Here is a 23,706-nt window from a genome sequence, read left to right as displayed (position 1 = left end):
AAGTCAGAGGAAAAGCAAGAAGATGTTAGAGCAGTGACGTGATTTACTGGGCTGAAGTTTGCGGAAGGAGTCTCGGTGTCAAAAAAAATGATCAAATGCGGAAAAAATGACAAAGCAAAAAATGACAGTATCTTTTTTAGTTCAGCGGTTTTCACGATGATATGTACTGCTTCTTCTTATTCCTATTTTAAACTACATAACCTGGAAAATAGTAACCTGAACAGCTACCAGCCCTGTAACTACAGTTAAACAGTGACCTCAGCTCTTACAAAAATCCATTTCACTTCTTTAAGAATTAAAGCCACCTCTTGACTTTTTTGTCACTATTTAATTTTAATTCTTTTTAAATAATGTCGAAGTCCCTGCTGCCTAAAAACTATTTTTTAATTAACACCACTATTAACAGAAAAATGTCCTATTCAATACGTTGCAGCTGAGTTTTAATTTTTACCACCCTCTCTATCCAAGAGACAGTCACACACACTGGCCTCTTAAAGCAGCACCAGTCCACCTACGTAGACAACTACTCATGACAACTACAGGAAAATATTAACCCCAGAATAAACAGCAAACAAATGCCGGCTGATAGCTTCTTAACCGTCGCCCAGTCCCGAGAGACTTGCCATTCACCCCGTCAGCACCTGCACTTTCCCTTGGCTCGACAACGACAAACCTCACTACTGTGACTCAGATGCATGACAACCGTCTGATTCAGACGACAGTTTGCTGAGCTGAATCTCCACTGATGCTATGACTCAGGAGGACTCTATGGGGGATGCTTGAACTGACGTCCTGCTGTCTTTCATCCTACTACCCTGTCAAGCCAGCAAACATTTCAGCGCGATACATCGAACACAGTGAAATGTGAAATTGCAGAGTGCAGAAATGTGAGAGGAGGAAGAAGTGTGGTAATCCTACAGAGACAAAAAAAAGTATATTAGGTAGAGGAAGGTGTAAACTTGAAGGAGGGAGAAAATAGAAGGTGAGGAGGTGGCAATGTCTGCTTAGTATGAACAGGTGGACATTTTCAATGCGAGGAGGAGAAAAGTAGGTGCACGGCACATACACTGAGACATGCAAACACAGAGGAGACGACAATGCCAACCAGCTGGGGTAAAAAGGGAAGGAAGTAAAAGAACAAAGAACGGGATGGGGAGAAATCAAGGGTTGAGAGATATGTACCATAAGAGGAGGAGCCTGGGCTTGGTCGCTGACGCCGTCCGTCATGCTTGAGGAACGGAGACGGCTTGACAGCTGGCCCTGTTTAAAGTAAGAGAGTAAAGACTTTCTTTTTTTGCTTGAGTCATGGACAACTTAACTTCAAAGATTTTAAATATGGAGTGCTTTAGGATTAGATTAAGGAAAGGTATAGTGTCCAAGTCTCACCAGAGCAGAGCTAGGGCCTGGGACTTCACCATTAGTGTCAGGAGTTAGTGACAGCCTCAGATTTAAATCTTCAGAAAACTCCTGGGTGACGGGCGTCGGCGGGTGCTGCGGTGTCGAGACAGCGGAGGTACCAGGCAGAGACTGGGCTATGCCGTCGATAGGTTCCTCTTCGGTGATGAGCTCCCAGGACTGCAGAAACAGCAATGAGAAGAGACAGTGTTTTATTGACTTCATCAATAGAAGCCGCTTGAAGTGGCTATGCCTAAGTTAATTTCTCTCACATTATCAATGTCCCTGGGCTCCAGGTGTTCGTTCTCTAGGTCTTCACTGATGTGGCGCCTCGAACGGAAAACGCGGTGCGCTTCCTGGTGGATTTGCCGCTGTTGATTGTCACTCTCAGTCTCTGAAATCACGTCTCTGAGATAAGGAGTGACATCGTTAACCAAATGTCAGTATAAAATGATAGGTAACATGCAAATGAAAAATGCAACCAACATCCAAATATTGATGTCCTGCGTAGGATTAAACTAGAAACAAGGATCGAAAACTAAACTTAGATTTAGCTCATTTCAGCTTTCGTCTACCACCAATTTTAAACAACACGAACATAATTTCTGTAGCTAACGTGTCTATCAAGATATTGTTTAGATAGATAGATAGATAGATAGATAGATAGACAACTTTATTGATCCCTTTGGGATTTAGTCTGATTTCAATCTTTTTGTTTAGGGATTAGTTCAACATTTTGGAAAATGCTATTTTGATACCAGCAGCTACATGAGAAGATCGATACCTCTTCCTTATCTCTAGTCAGAAAGTGATTAACGTAGCTTAGCTTACCATGAACATGTCATCATCTTCATGGCAAATAGATTCAAGTCTTTAGTGTTAACAAGTGAGACTAGAGTAGAATGTGTTACCTTTGGAAAAAGTCAGGTTAGCTGTTCCTCATGTTTACGTCTTTGTGCTAAGCTAAGCTAAGCTAGGCTAAACTAAGCAGCTGTACTGCGGTGGTTCCCCAGAGAGGAAAAAAAATTAAAAATACAGATCAACAGATGTTTACCCAAAGGTTTATGAGATCTATGTACTCGTACACCTACATGGTGTCTGGGAACTATGTAATTAAATGCATACTTGCCGAACTGAAACTATATTTTAAAACCAAAGACATGAGAGATCAGTCGTACACGTTGGAGGGTCGTTTCCACTGCGTACTGCGGTTGTTGTGGTTGACGTAGTAGGTGCGCCCCAGGTTGTCCACCTTTTCTTCCCAGCCTGCAGGCAAAGGGGGCAGCAGCTGCTGAGGTCGCTGGGAGCCCGAGTCTGCAGACTCATCCCAACCCTGAAGGAGGAATTCAAGATTTTCTTACTCACCAGTAGCTCGGGCTAAAGATGTGGCTGTTCACATCTTTCTGACTGCTGTCTGTTGCGAGTGTCTGGGATATTTCTGGCCACAATATAAGTATGACCTAATATTTGGGCATTAATATCACAACCAGTATTGACCAATGTGAAATCCCTCTAAGGATGAGTAAGCAGAGAAGGAATCTACAACAAAGATGGCGTATTTCCGTTTAGATTTTCTTTTTTTAAATCCAGACAGATTTTATTTTTTTTTTGCAGTGAGTAGATGAAGCGTAGGGAAGTTAGCCAAGTCGCATTTGGGTTTTTTGTACTCAGGTTGCTAAATGTCACATTATCTGTGAAGGCTTTCACTTTCTTGAAAAAATCTAACACTTACGGTTCTCTCCAGCACTCTTTCAACATCCACAAGAAACCGACACTTGAGTGCACAGACACATGCAGAAACACACATTAAAGTAAAAGAGGAAAAGTTCCTATTTCTCCAAATAACAGGCCACATTGTAAATGGTTTTTCCAGACCCTGACCTGAAAAAGACTTTTGCCAGACTCTGGCAGCGGGATGCTTCTCAAATTCTCAGAATAAAGAATAAGACTCATCCTTTTTTTTTTTTTTGCCTTTCCTCACTCTCAGTAAAGACGTCTCTCTCCCTATGTTGTCTTTGTGTGGAAAGAAGAATATGAAAAACACAGTCAAAAGAATGCCTTAGGTAATGCTAATTCAGCGGGTTTAACTAACATAACAACAATAGTGGCCAAAACCTTACCTCAGCCTCCTCCCTCATCTCTCCAGCCTCCTCCTCGTGTCCTCCTTGCTTGGGCAGATAGGCCATCTTCAAGCGCAGGTAACCCTTCACCCTGGACTTGTGACTAAAAGAACAACATCTGCTTGAAATGCTTTGAAATGCTGGGGAGTTTCCAAACTGCCTATTAGTCCCAGATGGCAGTTCAGTGTTCAACTCACAGTTTCATGTACTTACTGCTAATATGACCAGAGTCTTAAATGGTCAATAATCATTTGTGTAACCTTGTTTGAAAATACTGACCTTCTTGGTCGCAAGAGGAAGTCTTTAAAAGTGTAGGGCCGCTCCATAGCAGGGTCCTCTGTCTGGAAATTAAGAGGAGATTTGTTGACAGCATTCGATTGAACACACAAGCAAATAGGCACGTCGGATGCTATCAAAATATCACAGTCACCAGTGTACAGCATGGCTACAACCCTCTGGACGGCCACCCCGGGATCATTATGCAACGCCGAGCTTCTCCCGTTACATATTGAACGGCAGAAAGGGTCTTTTGTAATTCCCAGCAATCTCACGCTGCTCTCTGGCTGGGTGAAACCAGTCCACGCTGGCTGCTCACCAAATACTACTCTGTAAGATACCACTGTCAGTCGTCATATCAAAAGTAGAATCAAAAATGTTGGAAAGTTTAGATGTGAGGAAGCTGCTGGAACCGAACTCTAACTGACACTATTGAGAAATCAACCAAAATAAATGTTTATAATAAAAGTGCTACTCTTATTTAAAAAAAAAAAAAAAAAAAAAAAAAAAAAAAAAAAAAAAGGAGTTGGAACCTAATTTCATCCCGTATGGTGCAAGCGGCAACCTCCGGGACCTGCCAAAAACAGCAGTCCCTCAAATGACCATTTCAGGCTGGCTCCAGACCTGAGCCAATCCACAGACCTCAATGACTTTAGAACAGAAATAAACATGTTTATAACCTGGTAGAAAAACAGTTTTGACTTCTATAACCAACTTACTGTACTGGGGGATGAATTTGGATGTAACTAACCTTTTTAAATTATAAGATGATTATGAGAATTAAATTATACCAGGGTTTAAAGTTTGTGCTTAGAGTGAGAGGTGACTAACATCACTGAGCTTTAATCCATCTTTATGGACAGTCAATGAAACATGAAACTGTGTTCGGAAGCTCAAAGTCCAAAAAGACGAATGCAGCTAAAAAAGTCCCGTCTGATGTGGCTGCACGGTAGTCATGATTCATGAGAAGTGAAAGAAGACAATCTATGAGAAGCTAGTGTGCAGAAAAAGTCCATGACTAAAGCACAACCCAGTAACTATGATATAAGACAAACATTCCTGCAACATGTTGTCACGCTTAAAATGAATCATAATACACACATATGACATACATTGCGCGCATTTACACAAGCACTTTTCAGCATTAGCTGCACCGGGAACATTCTGTTTTTTTCCTGCAGGCTTCACCACTCAACGTGACTCAGCTGTAGTTTTTATCTGCTAATAATTTTTCTAGGCCTATGGGACCCCAAAAGGTCATTAATAATTAACCCCAACAACTTTTTTCCTAATAGGCTTTTAAGGTTGACAACTTCAGAACAGATCCGCGAGCAGGCTGACAGCACACTTCTACATGGAGTAGAGGTGCCGCGCCTTCAGAATGATCCATAGGTCTATTTATTTTTTGTTTTTGCATTTCAACTGTAAAAACTCGCAGTGGTTTTGTATATTGTTGTTTCCAAAAGCTGTTATCGTGCAGGGTTTCACACTTTCCAAATACATGCGAGTGTGTGTGTGTGTGAATCCGCCGAGCGTAGATTTTTCCGTTGGTTCTTCTGAGGGTTGCCCGCCCTCAGGACAGCCGCTCTGTTTACATTCTAGACGGCCTGCTTTCTATTTCTAACAAGGGGAGTGCTGTTTGATCACAACAAAACGCTACTTGTGCGGCAAGCACTTTCTCACACTCAAGACGGGCACACGGGAAACACACACACTGACCTTCAGGCACAGCGAAACTGAAGATAAGAAACAGCTGAGTATTCAAAACAGCGTTAAAGCAGTCAGTCAGTCAGTCAGTCAGTCCACGCACACAGATTTAAATAACTCACCGGCAAGTGACTGAGAGGAACATCAACTTGTCCCAGGAAATCATCTCTAGTCTAGAGGGAGAACAAAAACAAGATTACCTTAAGCAGCTTAAATTTCAAAGTTGTGTTTAGTTTGTTTGTTTTTTTTGAGCCAAAAACGATCCAGCAGGGGTAGCGAAGGGGAAAACCACAACGTTGGCATAAATTACCTGGTGCACCAGAATGTCCAGTAGCATTTTTGTGTGTGTTTGTCACAGACAACGAGAAAGACAAAATGATTTTCATTTCATGGCCAGACCCAAAAATAAAAACACCAGCCTTATTTCTGAACACCTGAGGAGATCTCGAATGGTTGCACTGTATTAAAGAGCAACTGAGCAATTTCGACTGCACTTTACTGAGACCATCATGTATTTGTCATGATTTTTCACGGCTAATCAAGTTCCAGGACTATTATATTCTCGACCAATCAGTACAGATTTCCACCAGTGTCCAGACAAAAGGCTCAGTGTAGGATTTATTTATGGACGGGCCCTTCATAGGAATCACGTCATAGGAGAAAAACCTGTGAAAACCAGCAAGGAAAAATAACATCCACTGCCACCAGAGAGAAGCCAAGTCAATTAGACAAAGGGAAAGAAGGATAGATGTGACAGCAGGAAAGAACCGGGGGAAGGCTTGTGTTTCAGATTTAAGAGGCCCATAGATTTTGTCCACGATGGAGAAATGATTACCTGTCCGATATGGAAAAGCCCATTCTTGGAAGAAGCCTGCGTGTGGGACACAACTTATTTAGACAACAGGCATAAACTATCAACGGTGAGTAATTGGGGACACTGATTTGACAGGGAAGGTGGGTTGAAACAATGTGTTGTACGTCTGTAGCTGAGCCTAACTTGGTTTGTGGGAGATTTTTTTGTTTCAAAAATGTAGAAAAACTTCAATCAGCTGTCAGTCGAAGAATCTTTTTCAATAAAAGAGCAACGCTGAAGTTTGCTGTGCTGCATAGTACGCACAACTGTACAAAAAAAAAAAAAAAAAAGAAATCCTCAACATAGAGGGATCTGTAAAAGTTGCTTCACTGCAGCATGAAGTACTGGTGTCTTAAAACGCATGAAGTTATGGAAACAATTTAAACTGCACTCAAAGTGTGGGTAACCCGTGTACTGCATGTATTTTATTTGACACTGAAATTTAATAATATTGTGTGGTTCTCTTTTTAGCTCTGAGTCAGCAAAGAAGAGCTTTAAAATGAATGTATTAAAACCTCTGCTTCAGTTCTGAGCACTTCCTTAAATCTCATCAAAGGTAGTTTTGCCAGAACGAGCATGGCTGGTGATCTCTAGCTTGTGCAGTCTTGCCGATATCGTACCATTTTTTTTTCCACACAGATTTCAGGAAAAGGTGAACACAGTGTTGGGAAGTGAGTGCACCGGGCTTCCCTGCAGTTAACAGACTCAGAATTCAATGGTGGGAGGTCACAAATGAGTCACATAAAAACAAACTGGGTTATTAATGCACGGGCACGTACATAGACACCTGTGTAACCTCTCATACACTTACATATACTGAAACTCAGACACACATGTTTAAGTATTCCTTCTGGGAAAAGCACGAGTCACTACTGACTACATAACTACAGTATCTGCTTTCACTTCCCAAACCGATTAGACAATTAATTTACTGCTAGCGTAAGTCTTGAGCACTTTAAAACAGTTAGTCATATGCTTTTTCTGCACTAGGAGGAACAAAAGCAACCCGGACCAAAGCATGAGGGCAGCCGCATCATATTACAGCCTTTCACATGTGAATCTGAGATAAAAACCCTCTAACTGTGTTTTATTTATCAAGATCATAACCGCTAATGTTGCAGCCGGCCCACTGCGAACATTTAATCTTGACCCTTCACTTCCAAGATATGAAACTGTTCCAGTGTCATACGGGACACATTGCCCTGTTTTTTTATGTCCTTAACCACAACAAGCATTTTAAGCTTTGGGTATGTGTATTCAGAGGGATATAATTGCAGAGTCATGAAAGGGTCACATTTGAGCCTGCAGCTGCCTCGCAGGACCGGGTTTCACTGTGAGAGGGAGTATGCCACGAATGATCAAGAGGAGGAGGAGGAGGAGGGACAAAGAAAGAAGCTCGAGGCCGATGAGGGACTGCACTCTGGCTAGATCAAAAAAATAAAATCCCAACAGGTCACTTCATCCAGATCACTTCTCGTATACCTCTAGCTTTATGCAGCTAGTTTTGGTTTTAGACATCAGTCACATCTGCCACAACACGAACGTCGAGTTTTATGACGTATATTTTTCCCAGGAAACGTGCCGCTGTAACTCGGAAAGATAATGTTTTTTTTTTGTTTGTTTTGTTTATGGAAAGAGATGTTGCCGTTCAACCAGTTCAGTTCACATGTACTGGGTCTGAACAAATAAAACGTATTAACAAGCCTTGATAAGAGATAAGTGAGAAATACATGTTTTTTTAGTCCTTTAAGGCTTTAGGAAAGCAGATTAAGGGATAAGATCTAGTGATGCTTACTGCAGCTGAATAGATAGAACTGCTAAGAATCTACAACAAGAAGTGGCAACAGAGTGTTTACGGTGTAGGGCAACCTGGACCGAGTCCAGGCTGACACTGAGGTGTGAAAAGGCCGTCTCACCTACTCAACAGTCTCCATGCTGACACGACTGAATCACAATGCCGTGCAACTCTGAGAGATCAGAGCTGACAGAGAAAAGCCTTTCACAACAATAGCAATATGAATCCTTCTCACATTCTGCTGGTCCAAAATAAATGGACAATGCTGCCTCAGGTAAATATAGCCGGACAAGTGGCCTGCAGGAGCTCTTTGTGAATGACAACCGAGGGGTGTCACAGCGGGGCTGTAACAAGGGCACGGCACGGTGGCATAGCTGTCTGCAGCTAGTCTGTCTGGCACACGCAAATACACACTCGTGTTATCCCATGCCCGGCTTTAATAAGGGGGGTACTCCAACCCCGGTCGACCAGTTGGGGAAGACCTGTCATTATGGTCTAAATGAGGATTTCCTCGCTGCACGAGGAACCGGATCCTCTGGAGTCACACAACCCCGCGTGTCTTAAATGTGGAGGAAATGCATAATGTGAATTCGAGTGCTTTCAAAAATACAAAAATAATTATGCCACACAATTATGTATACAATATTAAAAGTGCCCTGTGGAGTTTGCTAGCAACAATGCATATAATTACAATCAATGTCAATTACCAAAATACACACAGATCTTGAATGAATGAATTTCCTTGCACTGAATCATCCGACCACCCGTTTTTTGTAAATACTTTAAAACCTACATTGTTTACACCAATCGAAACTTGGGAATAATGTGAAACGATTGCCAAGAGTCATCTGCTTGCAAGTCCATAAACGCAAAACCTCAATCAGTCTGTTTAAGAATTATTCTTTGGGTGACTTGTCTCGACTTTGACTTGACTGAAGTTTGCATACATACACTCAGTAAACAGAGGCCATAAGCCGCTATTTCTTAATTTTATGGGATTGCACGCCAACCACTTGGGAACCAGTGGCAACGTTCAGTCAAACAAATAAAAAAATCAAACGTGAGCTGAGCAGATTATTTCAGTTTCCATTTAGGACGGTCCCTTCTGGAATGTAAATTATACCGCTAAATGTCACTTACAGTTACTCCAACAACAGAACTGAGGAAATATCTGAAGTGCTTTAAGAAGAATGTGAATAGTAAATTAGATAATATGAGACAATGATTATAAAATTCAACCCTTAGATCTGTTTCGCCTCTGAGCTATACATGAGAACAGACAGCGACACCAAAAAAACGCCCTGATCGTCGATTGGTCTGTAATGACATCTTAGGTTTTAATCACTCGCAGAGCAGCTGCAACGATACGGATCCATACCAGCCTAGAACCAGAGAAGACACGCCGCCCGCCTGCTCTCGTAATCAACAACCACGCTCGAAACGGACTAAAGATAGAAACAGCCACCTCTTAAAGAACACCGACCGCCGCTAAGGGTGTTATCAAAACGTAAGCGCCACATGTCTGCGAAACAGAAGGCAACAAGTGCAGTGGGACAAATTATCCAGCCATCCACGCGCCTGTTCATGTTTTCCCTTTCGTAACTGGATTGGCCGATGTGTGTAAAATGTTAAATGCCTGTGGTTGGGAGTGAAAGAAAGCCAGTGTGTGTGTGTGATTTAGCTCAGCAACTGTGCTTTTCACTTCCCAGAATGTTACCACCCTCTTCCTGCACTACACAGATCTGTCCTCATCTGGGCTGGATTCAGCGAGGAAAAATAAGTTAAATACGAGCAAACTTCAAAGTAGAACTGCAGATCTAGCTTGCGTAGGTTAATTTCAGTCCTACTGCCTCTCATTTTTTTGGCCACTATACACAGAAACTACACTACTGTATATATTCTGCTAAATGTTGTACGAGCAAGATCCATCCATCATTTCCGGATTTTCCATTCATTGCCAGGTGTTTCATTTCTTTAGCAGTGAAAACTTCTTTCCTAGTAGAAACCTTTTCCATTTTAGAGGCAGACTCACTAAACTTCACAGAAAATCTTTACCTTATTTGTTGCTGATTCATTTCCAATGCTGATATCCTGATCTCCACCTCCACCTGGGGTAAAATATATCCTGAAATGTGGCTGCCTTCTGGGTGTTTCCCCACTGATTTTAAAAGTACAGCCATTCATTTGGTTTCTGGCTTCTGTCTCCACATCTGTTTGATTCTCCTCTATTATCTGGCTGTCTGCCCCGGTTTTGTTATCCAGCAACAACCTCTGATGAGATGAGCTCCTCTGCAGTCGAATTCTCGGGTAACGCACCGCACGGCTGCCCCTTGAGCTGCCATGGCTTACGTCTGTGCATTCTTCCGGTGATGCGGCAACCTGTTGCCCGCCCTGGCTCTGATCCTGGCTCTGATTTTGCTGGAGTTGAAACACAAGTCTCTGGGTCGCACCGTTAACGCCGTCACCCTGGTCGAGACTCTGCTGCTGGACGGACCAGCCAGCACCACCATAAGGCAGAATTCTGAAATGCTGGACATCAGAGCCATCCGAGTTCCTACGGATACAAATGGCACCAACACTGACACCTGGTTGGCCTCTGCTGTACGTAGTATGGCCACTGGAACCAATGCTAAACACTCTGCGTTTGGGTAGGTTCGGCTCCGTCAGAAAAGGCTGCGAGTTTGAAGAATCTGGGCTGTAGTATGGAGGTGGCGGTGGTAGCAGAAAATCTGCTTGTGCTTCAGCATATGCCGGCGCAGGTCCTGGAGGTGTATAACAAGGCGGCGGGACATCATCAGCATGGCCACTGGTATCTCCATTACTTGACCCACTGGAGCGCTGGAGGGAGATGTGCATGGATGAACTCTTGGTGGGACGTGGCTCGGTGTAGGGGGCGAGCTGTGGTATGAACATGGAGGAGCTCCGTTTAAGCGAAGGCTCTGAGCGCAACCCGAAAGCGGCTGACGTTACAGGCTGCTCAGAAAACTCCGGAGAAGGCCTCGATACCAGCTGCGTTCGGGGTGCCGCAACCACGTCATTGTCTCCCTGCTGCTCCTCAGAGTCTCCTTCCAGTATCTCCGGGGCTGTGTTACTGCGGCCCGAGCCAAAGTACAAACGCAGACGTTGTGCCATTTTCACCTCACGTCCCACAGCTCCCGTTCCCTCTCACTTTCTCTCTGACTGGCTGTCGGTTCTCTCCTCCTGTCTCAGTCTCCTAGTGTCGCCAACTTCTCCTTTGGCTGGCTAGATGACTGATCCCCTTTTTTCCTTCCATAGCCCCCCCTTCCCTTTCCCCCTCCCACCCTCTCCGAGTCTCTTCCACAACTTTCCTTCCCACAGTAAGCTGAACAGAGAAAAGAAGAAGGCAAAACTAACATCCACCGCTGAGAGCTTCACACTACACACTACACACTCAAAGGAGAGGCAGCGTGAGGGCTAAAGAGGGGAAGGGGAAGGGGGAAAACAAAAAAAGAAAAAAAAAGAAAGGAGGACCTCTGTAAGTCTTAGCACTAGCAAGCGCTAGCGACAGACAGCAGAAATAGCCTAAGCCGAGTGACAGCCAGCATTCCTGACATGATTGGATAAGAGCGCCCGGCGCTCCTGGTTTCCGAGGTGACAGTGGGCTGCCTGTCAGTCATGTGACCACAGTACAAATGGCCCCACCACCTCCCGTTACAACCTACGCTGCCCTCAAGAGCCAACTGGTCCCCCAGCTACATCCAAGCTTCTTTCTTACCCTTCCCATTCCCTCAACTCCTCATCGCTCATCAATGTCCTTGCTTCTGTTCCACATACCTCTTAATTTAGACTAACAGAGCCATTAAATACATTTAAGAGAAAATCTGATTAAACATAGAAGAAAAAATTTGCCCTTTAACTTCCTGTATCTGGGAAGAAGAAGCATAAGGAAGCTGTTGCTAAAAATGGACTTTTAAAAAAAAAAAAAGGACAGCAGACAGCAAAGAGGAGAATATCTGACAGATTGCAGCTTTGATACGGCAAACAGCACAGTCCTCTCTGGGAGAAAATATGTCTACTTGAAACAGAATAGACATACACAGTCTCCCAAACGCAGCCAAAGACTTAACTGGCTGGTGGTTTTATAGGTCATTCCGTCAGCATCCAAAATCCGCCCAAGATACGACTCAGCTGTGATGCTACTCTCCAGTGCTGAATGAAATCAGGCACACACGATTACTAGATGCTTAGCCACTTGTAATAAGTGGTTTTACACAGAACATTCATGAGAGGACGCTTTATACTGTTTAACATCAGTGTGATTCACTAATGTATCAGCATGTGCAAGAGAGGGGTTTAGGCTACTCTGCCCTGAAGTCAGAGTCAGTGGAGGAGTCGTCCGCCTCCATGCACAGAGCTGACAAAGCCTCGGTCATAATTTGGCATTTGAGACATTCAACTTCAGTGACTGGGTCGACCTATGCTTCAGCCTAAAGTGCATCACTTTATCCGTTTCAAAAAGCAAGCTGCAACAAGCCACTCCTGGTGCATCACACTGACAACAGGGCACGGAGGAGACGAGCAATACTGGCTGCAGAAAATACAAAAGGAGGTGATTGTAGTACAAGAAGAAACCGTGGCTTGGCAGCGAGCAACATTTTGTGATGACACACTGCCTACAGTGTTAGGCACAGTCAATAAATGTGTGCGTGTGAAATGTTATGGAGAATGTTCTGTATAACAGAAACAAAATGCCAATGTGTGGTCGAATGGCAGCAAGCCCAGCTCGCCAAATGACATAACATGCATGCTTCAAACTAGACACTACTGTAGTGTAGGCCTTTTCAACCTTATCCTTTAATATACAGTAAGTCAGTCTTATATATAGTTCTCCCACTTTATACACAGTACATTGCAGGCACTAAGATTAGATAGCATTTACTGTATCCAGGGAATTCTTTAGGTTTACATAAGTAAACACAATCTATCGTACATGCTACAGCAGATGATTTCACTTCATCTGACAAATAAACCATAAATGAATGGATGCAAAAGACCAAACAGCCCCTTCATGAAATACAGGCCAATGGTGGAGGAGCTACCCTGGCATGCACCTAGGGACAGAAAGCACCTCTTCAGACATATAAGGAGATGACCGTGCTTGAGGCTGCCTGCGCTGTACTTTCTTGTGTCATCCTCTTCTATACTACAGAGAGCTCCCACTGGATCAGAGCCAACATTCCCCTATGCAGGGGCGTGTGGAACATGTACCAGAACAAGCTTTGATTTTTATCAGATATGAATTATGCATATTAAAGTGACTGAACGCGTTTAATCTCAAAACCGGGCCGTCTCCCCTTCAATAAATTATCACAAAAGCTACAGATGTGCTGTTAACAAAAAAAAAAAACAATGTGGGATCCACATAAAACCACCCACGACGGCCCTCCATGCACAAAAGCCCTAAACCTGTGAGGTCCAGACATAATGTGCTTTCTTCATCCGAGATGACCAAATATGTTGGTCCGTACCAGGTGTTTGTATTATAAAACATCAAACTAAAGAGCCTGACGCCAGAGTCGGAGACAGGAGAAACACATAGCACACCCAGGGAAGCCCTTTGCTTATTCCGCAGAACAATGTCTTCAAGATGTCATCACCCTACTTCTGCTTTTTTTTTTTTTATTGCTGCAACACCTGAGATTGCGAAAAACACTTAATCTAGTTGTCACGGCAACCGAGGGCTTACAACGGGTTTAATTTCACAAGTCAAGCGAACCAGTGTTCCTGTCTGTGAGGGGGGAAATCTGAGAAATTTGACATAAGAGGAATGTTGTTAGTTTACTACAATCCTAAAACAAGAGCAGACAAGCGGCACGCTGAATAGCGCACGAGACAATTGGGAAGACGCAGGGGTGCGGATGAAGTCAATTGAAGTTCTCTAAAAAGGATGCACAGCTACTGCAGGATAAAACAGCATAATCAGTTTTAAAATCATTGTATTTTACAAAGGCGGCACATTATGTTTTATTAGCATAACTGAGACTAAAAATAAAAAAAAGTCGTGCTATTGCAAAAGCCCATTATCCCCACAAGAAATCAGTTTAGACTACACGAAGTACATTGAGATGATTCGAAAAGGGTCAACTAAAATATTAAAACTGATACTAGAAACTAATGAGGACTGATGTTAGAGGAGGGGGAGTGAAGAGATTGTGAAGTGTGAGTCTTACCAATCTGTTTTCGTCAAACACCTCAAAGAGTAGCCTGTGATTCTGAGGGCACACCTGTGTCGGCAACACAACAACAACAAGGAGGAGGTTAGTGGTCGTGTCTGCAGCCAGTGTACAGACTTTGCAGGTCTGCTTTTGCGTCACAATAATTCACAACTACCGTGGCTAGAAGATGATGATGCTTTTAAGCACTGTAACGTAAGACTAATTCTTTTAAAAATAACCAGTGAGGCATTATCATGCGTATGTGGCTAAGCTCGTAAACTCCGATAAGGTATGTTTGATTAGCGGGGGGTGGAGGAGGTGGGACTCGGCTCTGAGTTAAACTGCAGTCAAAGATTAAGAACTCCACCATTACATATTGAAGAAGTAGAATGACAGACTGTTGCAGTGGAGGAATCAGTGGGGAAATCAGCAAGCCACGAACAAAAAAAAAATCTGGACTCACTCTGAAGAAGAACTCTTCGTTCCATTTGGGGTTGAGGGTCTGAAACACAAAGCATTAACAACCCTGTATTAATGCACAGTGAAAACAGAGCAGATGTATGAAACCTATCCAAGTCAGAGTGAGAGAAGAGAGACCAAGTGAGAAATTAGGCTCCGTCTAGTGCGTCAATGATCCTCTTATGTTGCTGGAGGAAGTTTCTAGCAAACCGCATGTCCCGGTGATTGGCATTAGCCTCTAGATTAGGAGCTACACGGATTTTCACTCACTTTCCGGATGGATCAGCTGAGCAGATCGTCTCCCCTAGACTCTCTCCTCATGCCTCACGCATTTGACGTTTTATGGACTGAGAACTAGGTGGCACCTCTCATGAAAATTCCTCCTGTGAGTGGAATGACTTAAACACTCGAATGTAAATGAAGCCTTAATTTCACAGGTCGCTCCGATTATTAAGCGCAAGATTTTACAGCAGCGATAAAGTAACGTCCCTGCTAAAACAACGGCAGAGATAGCGCAATCAGATGAACCCGCTGAACTTTGGCGATTTATTACGAGACAATAAAAACATGCACAAATAAAAGAACTTGAGCGTAACCTCTAGATAACTGACGCTAGACTGGCTCTCCGCTTTCTGACACACTTTCCATCATTTGTCCTGTCACTCTGCCACAAGCCAAACTCTTAGCTTCAACAACAAAGATGCCATCAAAGGTGTCCCACTTAAAGGCACGTGAAGGCCCACAGAAGAGCTGAGCAGTGATGCTTCTTTTTCTGCTCCACATAGCAGTGCTTTGTCAGCTATTTTTATCCCATAAAGCAACCATGGCCACTGGCAGCATATGTCTGCCTGCATGGAGGCCTGAGCTGTCCGACTCCAACAGAGGGTTTCGCTGGCAGCTACTTGTAGCTAACCATACCTACATGGCAACCAGGACCAAAAAAATAGGCATATGCAGTGGCTGGTTATTACACGCTGCCTTTCCACAAAGCCCAAGGCCTGGAAGTCAGTTTAATGCAGTTCAGTAGAGCAGTATAGATTTCATTTAAACCTGGAGCCTTCGACGATGATTGAAGTTTTTATGGGTTTTTGTTCACAATTACAGCCCCCTTTGAAATTCAAATATTTCCTGAGTGGGGCTTAGATAAGCAGAACGTAATAGCTCCCTCTGCTGTGAACACATTTCCTCCCCAAAATAGGCCACTAGGGGAAAAGTGCTTGGTCAATGTCTCCCTCTAGACTCGCCTGAACAGAAAGGGGAAGCACTGAATTCTTGTGCCTTCCTGTTGGCTCTCTCTCTCTCTCAGGACTGCTTTGACTTGTAGAAAAGGTGACTGTGTTCGCGGGGTGCTATTACTATGAGGATCAGGTGATCTCAAAGCTGTGACCTAAAAAGGGAGCGAACAAAGCCACAATTAAGAGGCGGAGAAGTATACGTGCGGTACAGGTGTGGGAGGAGATTACCGCGTGTGGAGCGGCCAATCTGATACGATACAAACGCGTAAGAGTTCATTAGTGGTGAAACCGTATGAGGCAAAGGTCTCAAGAGGAGCAGAATGCTCCAGTACCAGGTGCATCAAAGCCACTTATTTCGCTTAAGACTTACCTTTTTAATGGTTTTTGTTTGGACTAAGGCGAGCTCTCTGTTTTCATCCGCAACATAGAGGGAGAGTTTGACATAAGGATCACTGCAAAAACAAAACAGATGTTGTTAATTTTTGGCTAAACAGGTGTTAGTGAGCACTCACTTAGTAACTGCATATCAAAATTCATATCTAGTGGGACACAAATTTTTAAAGTGAGAGTTTAGACAAAATGTTAGAGTCATTAGAGACAATAAGTCGTATAGCAGAATGAACAAGGACCAAATCTAAGGCTCTGACTGAACATGAAGAGGTGAGGTTACGCTCTGTACTATAATAAGTCTTAAATGGGAATTATAGATGCCCATCTAGAAGAACAAAACACAGGCCTGGCCTGTCTCACCGAATGCTCCTTCCAATCTAACATCATATTAACTGTGGACACAGGTGCCAGAGCCTATATTGTTAGGCTACACTCTAACCCTCCGCTCTTTTCCAGGCCTGAAATCTGAGTCTGGCCAGCAGATAAAAACTGCTTGTATTTGGATTCTGCGAGATAAGACCATAACGTCTTATTGACAAGGGCGGCTAAAAATAGAAACAGCAAAACATTTTGAGTTGAGTAGAGCAAAAAAAAACTAGCCGCCGAGTGTTTGTGGCTGAGCTGTGTAAAAAAAAAAAAAAAAAAAAGGCTTATTTGAAGGTGCTGACGGGGTAGAAATCTCTGATGGGTTCAGGACAGAGAGGCAGAGCAAGACCAGCAGGTAAGACGAGGTATAGTGTCAGGTTTTAGCTTACAATATCTCACTTTGAGGAAAAGAATATAGGAATATTTAAATAAAACTAAGAGCTTCTGATATTCTGGACTTATTATTCAACTAATTTAACTTGTCTATAGCACATAAGACAACTGACACAATCCATCATTATGCAATTAAAAATAAAAAATGTACATAAAAAAAAAGAAGCAAAATATCAAATTAAAGGGGATTTTTTATTTTTTTGGCTTATAACATGATTTAACAATAAATCTAGCTACCAAGGACATGCTGATCATTTTTCATTGATCAATAACTGAGTTCAACAAATCTCAATCTCAATTCAAACAACTCAAAGTTTTATTTCTTTATCCTTTTCCACTTCTTTACTGTATATTCTAAAATAACATCTATCAGTGTACATAAAAGCAATATAGCTGGTGTAATTCTCCAGTGTGCATCTAAAGCAGGAAGCTACAGAACACACAAAGAAACTCATAATCTAATACTTCAAGCCAACACATCAAGTAGTAACGATGCATAGGTTTCAATCTTCTTAAATGACACCAATGGAGCGAAAATATTTTCATAGACCTCTTTTTATAACCTCTGTGTGAGACTTCACTGTTACATTGCTGTGGCTGGACTTAAATCAAGGATCTTAAATCGAGGGGAAAGAAGAAATTGTCAAATGAGCTTCTGGTGCAAAATTAACACAATGGAAGGAAGCAAAGCAACAGCTGGGTTTTTACCTTTAACTGGTAACTTCTCCTAAAATGCATTCACTGTTTGTTGGTAATTACACTTTTCTGTCATTGCTGTTTGTGATTCAGCATCGTCCTGTTAGGAAGGGGAACGCTGCAAAGTAAACTGCAGCTGGAGCTTTATTCAATAAAAAGTAAATACATAAACAAACTACCTCATAGTCATATGAGGAAGTCAGTTCTGTTCTTTTATTTATCAGCCCATTCAATGTCGTGTAATTTATCAGTGTTGGCTGCTCATAAACGTGTTATCTCATCAATATGTAACCTGGTTTATAATCAACACGGTCATATTCAGGTTAACAGCTTTCAGACTGTTCTCGTAACTAGAGTGCACGTATTGCCGCCAGATATCTGCGAAAATTTGCAAATGAGCATGTTATCAGCAGAGCTAATGTACATGCTAGCTGCTACCAGACAGTATTTTCCGCAGTCAAAGATATGGAACGTGAACGACCTGTTGCTGCAGCTTCTGTTGACGTCTCACTAAAGTGATGACGCTTCCCTCACACTCAATCAGTGTAAATGTAGCTCATGACAACGAAATGTAACAACATGATTGCTGGATGTAATAATCAGATCAACGGTATGCCGACCTGCTGTTTTGTGTTGAGATGACGGTTTTAAGCATGACCGATTCATAGTTTATGCTCCGGCACAGTCGGCGCCTCAGGCCAAGGCAGAAACAGAATTGAATGCCCGAGTGTCCGGCAATAACCACTTGTGGTTGCAGAAGCCGCGGCCGCCATTGTTCAGCAAAAATGACACAGTTTGAGGTTAGAAAGTGGATTTGAAATGCATTTCCGTCCATTTATGAATGTGTTTAAATCTGATTTGCAATTACCACTTTCCACGGGACTTTTTGCCATTCAGCCTCGACCCAAACATCAATCCAATTCCAGTACAGAAATAGACAAAATCTGATTTAGTCTGTCAGCTACAAAGCAGCTGTATATTCATTTGAAGGAAGCAGTTGAGAGGGGGTAAAGGAAAGGGCAGGAGGATGATAGATACATCTTAGAAAATCGAGCTGTGGACAGACCCACAGCGAAAGTGCTGTTGCTTGATTGCTAATTAACATCTCCAGGAACCCCACTGCCTCCAATTGTGTGTTTGTGTGATGTGCTGTGACTAAACAAAAACAATGAGGCTACTGTATCTCGGCTGCACTGAGACGTCTTCTTGTCTTCTCTCCGTTAATGAAAACCCCGCTGAGGGAGGGAGACAGACAGGCGACTATCGGTCAACGCAAGATAAAGCATACCACAGGCTCAAAATGCGGCTTGGACCCGCTTGCTGTTCAATATCTTGCAAATTCTTTGATTTTCTATCTATATAGCTGTGATGCAGCAGCAGCAGGAGCACGTTTGGAGAAAAAAGGAGAAAGGAACAAGTGAGGAACTGTTTGAGCATCTTATGAGGTGACAGACTGCCAAGACAGCACTGTCTCCCGTGGTAGCTAACTACGCGTCGAGACCTCATTCAGCGTTTCTTCATTACAGTTCAGCTTTCTCCTGAGCCAGCCTGAGCTGTCCTGCCAGCAGGGCATCAGGATGCTAACACATGCACTCTGGCATGCGAGTAGCATTCACACAGTGCTAAACATGCCACGATGTCTGCGTTCTAAAAGCTCAGAGACGATGCATTAATATAACCGACAGCAGGCGCAGCGTTCAATTTTAGATGAGGCTTGTGTTGATTTCAGTCACACATCAACTGTATGAAACATTTTCTTCCCCTGTTGCTGACTTCTTTCATATAAGTTTTGTCACGTCCTGTGTATATATGCTCAGAGTTTGTGCAGAAGCTGCCGTTTAGTGTGTGTAATGTGTGCCTGTTCTCAGAAATCCCCAAGGGGCTATTAGTCTTGTACACAGACCTACTCAAGATATTTAACAAGATATTTGTTCTAGCTTTCCACGTGTTAATATTTGCTATAGTGTCATTTGTTTGAGAAAGTAATCAACAGATGAATGTGAATACAAATGGTCCTTAGTTGCAGCACTACTATTCCTGTCCATCTGACTTTATATCTACAGATTACTCACAAAAATATATTGTGTTCATTGTGTGCTTGGGTGTTTGGGATTAACTGTACAGCATGATGTAAGACTTTAGAGTTTGACATTGAAAAGAATGGCGCAATTTCCATAGATAAGAAGGAACCTTATAAGAATTTATAAGAATACTTCCATCCAGCATAATAATAAAATGATAACTGATAGCAGGTGGCAGGAGAGATAGCTAGTCGCTTTGCGTATGACCATGTTCTAGCACTGCAAGTACAAAGTTATGGGTAATTAAAATTTAAGGGGCAAAGATCACATTGCTCAGCAGTAAAAAATAAGAATATAAAAACCAAACAAAAACCTGAAATACAGCTCCACCAGAGGATAGATTTTAATGTGTTATAAAACGCACATCAAGAGTGGGTTATGCTTCCCAGAATCACACGTGGGAGTGGGTCATAAAAAATTGGAAAGGTTGACATCAGTGTGTTGTCACATGTGAGAAAGTATGCTGCCTGTGTAATTATTAATAGCATGACTCTTTGATCTGGAAAAACTATAATAGAGGTGGGTTATGAGTGGGGAAGGAAAGGCAAGTAGGTAATCATTGATTAACACTTAGAGTTCAAGGTCTGTGTAACTAGAAAGAATGAAATAAAAATGCAAAACACTGCGCTGTCCAAGTTGGAAAGGACAAGCTAAAGGAGATCCTCGAAGTTAAGGCGCAGGATAGTAAAAAGCTCCCTTACTTGGAAGTAGGTTTGATTTTCTCATGTGGAAAATTGCTGTTATAGACTAATATGTCTTAAATATTGCATGTTACAAGACTACCCTCAGGAGCCTGTGTCCACAGTGGGTGTCCCGATCAGACCTTCACACACATCTGACGATGATGACAGGAACCCCAAATAAAAAACAGCATCTCCTGGTGTGTCCTAAAAGATCCTGTGAGTCTCACCTGGCTCCAATGATGTCTTTCTTCGCCAGATCAATTCCTGCAATGACCTTAACCCGAAGCACTCTTGTTTCATGCTGCAGAGGAAAGAAATTGTAGATTAAAACACAGCATCCGTGCACATGGAAACGTATCTCATAACCTCGCAATCAACGCAGCGCCTCAAATATTTCAAGCTGTCGACCCCACTAACCTGAATTTTTCGAAGTCAATAACCCTGACCTAGAAATGAATGAGTCGAATCAGAAAAGCTTTTCTGACATTGCAGAGGAAGACATAAATAGCCATTCCCAGCACATTTCTTTTCAGCAGCCTTTAGTTTATCTACACGTTTTATGATTATTCTGTTAATGCTTGGACGTCAACAGCATATCCCACAGCATCTCTTATAGATAAGTCAGACCATCATCTGACAGCACGTTCAGTTTACAGCTTCTTTTCTCTAATTCGCTGCAGCCGAAAATAAAATAACCGACTGGGATGCTGCTTCTTGGACGGCGTCTCGAGTAGAGTTAATGACGTATACATCAAGTCTGTCAACAAGGTCTGTCATAATTTTAATTACAGCCACAGCGCTGGAGAAAGAAGCAAAGAAAGGGGTGGGAGTTCATGCCAGACCAGCTGTTATATCTTGGCCACGGTCTTGTTCGGAGAGGGGGGGGTGTAGCACTGCTGAACGTTTACTTCATCGTTGCAGGAAATGCATTGTCTCAAGGAATGCTGGCCAACAATTCATGTTTTTCTTTTCTTTACTTGCGAAGATTACATGAGCTGGTTTGATGTGTGCAGTACGGTGGATGCTAATAAAAAAAATTGACAACCATTTCCAAAAGTCCTATGCGTTGAGGGCTATAGTGGACATGCCTCAGATAGAGAGAGCTCCACAATGACGTATTGCTGTAATTGTGTATGTTTTTGTTCATCTAGATAACATCTATTTCTGCCTTATCATTGCAAAGATTATGATATGTCGGAAATGCTAGAGTAACTTTTGCTCAAATGCTTAAAAGTTGCTGCGGGTTAACCCTCTTCCTCATGTTTGTGTCATGCACAGAGGACCAGGAGCGGGCAGCTGAATTGCATGGGGGTTTTTCTTGTTGTTTAAATTTGTGCCAGCATAAACGGAGGAAGCCTACCGGTTCCAAAACTGCTTCGGCTGGACGACTACACAATCATCTGTTTGAATCTTAATAAAGAACAACAGCAATCTTTTATTTTACGGCGTATATGAACCAGAGTGTTTCAACCATGACACATGAAAAAACTGAATAATCTTTCCAGCATCCTGATCTAAGTGACAGCTGAGTCTACAGAGGACGAGCTCAACAATCAAGAGGCACAGCCCTATTTATCTCCGTACTCCTTACTATTTCTGACTGCATTACTAATGCCTACCAGGTAGTCAGCTGCTCGTTTCTCACTCGTGACTATGGAGATGCCATGAGGAAAAAAAAACAAAAAAACGTTTGCAGTTCATGCTAAAATACATTATTCATGCAAGTATGACTGTAAATGTGCAAAAGTGGACGTCGACCTCATTTGACAGCAGCAGGAGCGACATGTCTAAGCATGTGGTGGTGGTCAGCTCACCACCAAACATCCATGCGTCCTGACAGGAGAGGGTGTTTAAGTCTGACAGAGTGATTTGCTTGTAATGTCCATCCCATATCACGTAAGAAAAGTAATCAATTCAGGCAAAACCTGATTTTCGACAAGGCACTACACAAGCTACAAGTCGTTCATACATTAAATCCTATACATGATGCACCGAGGCGGTAAAGCTTCCTCGATCAAAGTGCATTCATTTGCAGACCCTGAAAACATGCTGGTGAGTTAAGGTGAGTAAGGAAATGCAAAAGGAGACGGGGTCGCAGGGAACTGACAGCTGAGTGAACGGTACAATGGAATGTTACACAGGGTGAGGGCTCGTTAGCCCGACTAACGGCTAGCGTTAGCCGTCTGAGCCCATCGCGAGAGGCACTCATTCGTGACCGCAGCCCGCGAATAAAGCTCGACATTAAAGCTTACCTCATCTTCTGACAGTCCGTATATCGGCTCGTAAGTCGCAGCCATATAGCCCGCGGTCCACCCTACACGCACACACACACAAAAACAAGCCGCCTCGCAAAGCTAGCTAGCTAGCCTTGAACAATAAAGTCCCACTTTCCTCTCTCTGCCGTGCGGTGGTGGTAAAGTCCGCGGTGGGATCAAGTCCTTGACACTGTGCACGGGGCTCGGTTCGCAGACGGACAGCGTAATCCTCGCCAGCGTGGTCCGTGCAGGACACAACTTTGAAAGTGGGGGAAAAAAAAAAAAAGAAAAACAGTGTCCAAAAATGTTTCGACTCAGACAGATCGCTTTTGTCAACTCTAAGCTTATCCCCCGAAATGTTGTGACACTTGACTTCCTCCCTGGCAGCTTAGCCAATCGCGTGCTGAAAAGAGGCTGATTGATGTCAATATAAACCAATCAAAAGCGTCGGGAATTCCCAACTCTCTGAGCCGTCCAATCAAAACGAAGAGGGCGTTTACCTTTTTAATCATGTAGATATTTTTTCGCCTTTTTTTATAGTTTGAATTAACGTATGTCTCACATAGCAACTAAAGTTATTTTCTATGTTTATACGTATTTTTTAATATGTATATTTTGACAAAATACAGCTAAATAGTGTCACGAAGGGCCTGGGCGCGTTCACGTAGTGGGCGGGGCTTGTGACAGACAACCAATCACAGCCTAAGACCAAAAAGAAAAAAACAAAACAGCTGACTGATCCGGATCACGATTTATAGTAACGATGAAGTGGGCAAATCGTCGAAAGTTAAGGTCAGTCACCGTGGGAAATTAAATTAACTCCAGG

The 23,706-nt window shown here is 42.9% G+C and overlaps 1 protein-coding gene across 5 annotated transcripts in view; it reads right to left on the bottom strand.

Annotated features, from left to right (window-relative positions):
- Positions 1-23,211, bottom strand: part of nedd4l (NEDD4 like E3 ubiquitin protein ligase) — a gene marked incomplete at its 5' end in the record, with an annotated part of 39,312 nt that extends 16,101 nt beyond the window's left edge. For 3 of the 5 annotated variants that reach the window (XM_084571963.1, XM_084571964.1, XM_084571965.1), the window contains 8 exons: positions 1,183-1,260; positions 1,387-1,575; positions 1,668-1,803; positions 2,574-2,728; positions 3,516-3,618; positions 3,795-3,856; positions 5,621-5,671; positions 10,202-11,278. In XM_084571963.1, coding sequence (XP_084428089.1) covers positions 1,183-1,260; positions 1,387-1,575; positions 1,668-1,803; positions 2,574-2,728; positions 3,516-3,618; positions 3,795-3,856; positions 5,621-5,671; positions 10,202-11,278 — 1,851 coding nt within the window. Of the gene's footprint in view, positions 1-1,182; positions 1,261-1,386; positions 1,576-1,667; positions 1,804-2,573; positions 2,729-3,515; positions 3,619-3,794; positions 3,857-5,620; positions 5,672-6,333; positions 6,370-10,201; positions 11,279-14,337; positions 14,392-14,785; positions 14,825-16,386; positions 16,469-20,852; positions 20,927-22,877 lie in introns of those variants that run through there. The other 2 variants (XM_084571966.1, XM_084571967.1) reach the window with 2 other exon arrangements.
- Positions 23,212-23,706: the final 495 nt, after the last annotated feature.

Source organism: Chelon labrosus (assembly GCF_963514085.1).
Source record: "Chelon labrosus genome assembly, chromosome: 22".
NCBI classification, from domain to species: Eukaryota; Metazoa; Chordata; class Actinopteri; order Mugiliformes; family Mugilidae; genus Chelon; species Chelon labrosus.
The sequence above is the reverse complement of the archived record's forward strand: the minus strand, read 5'-3'. Positions and strand labels throughout refer to the sequence as shown.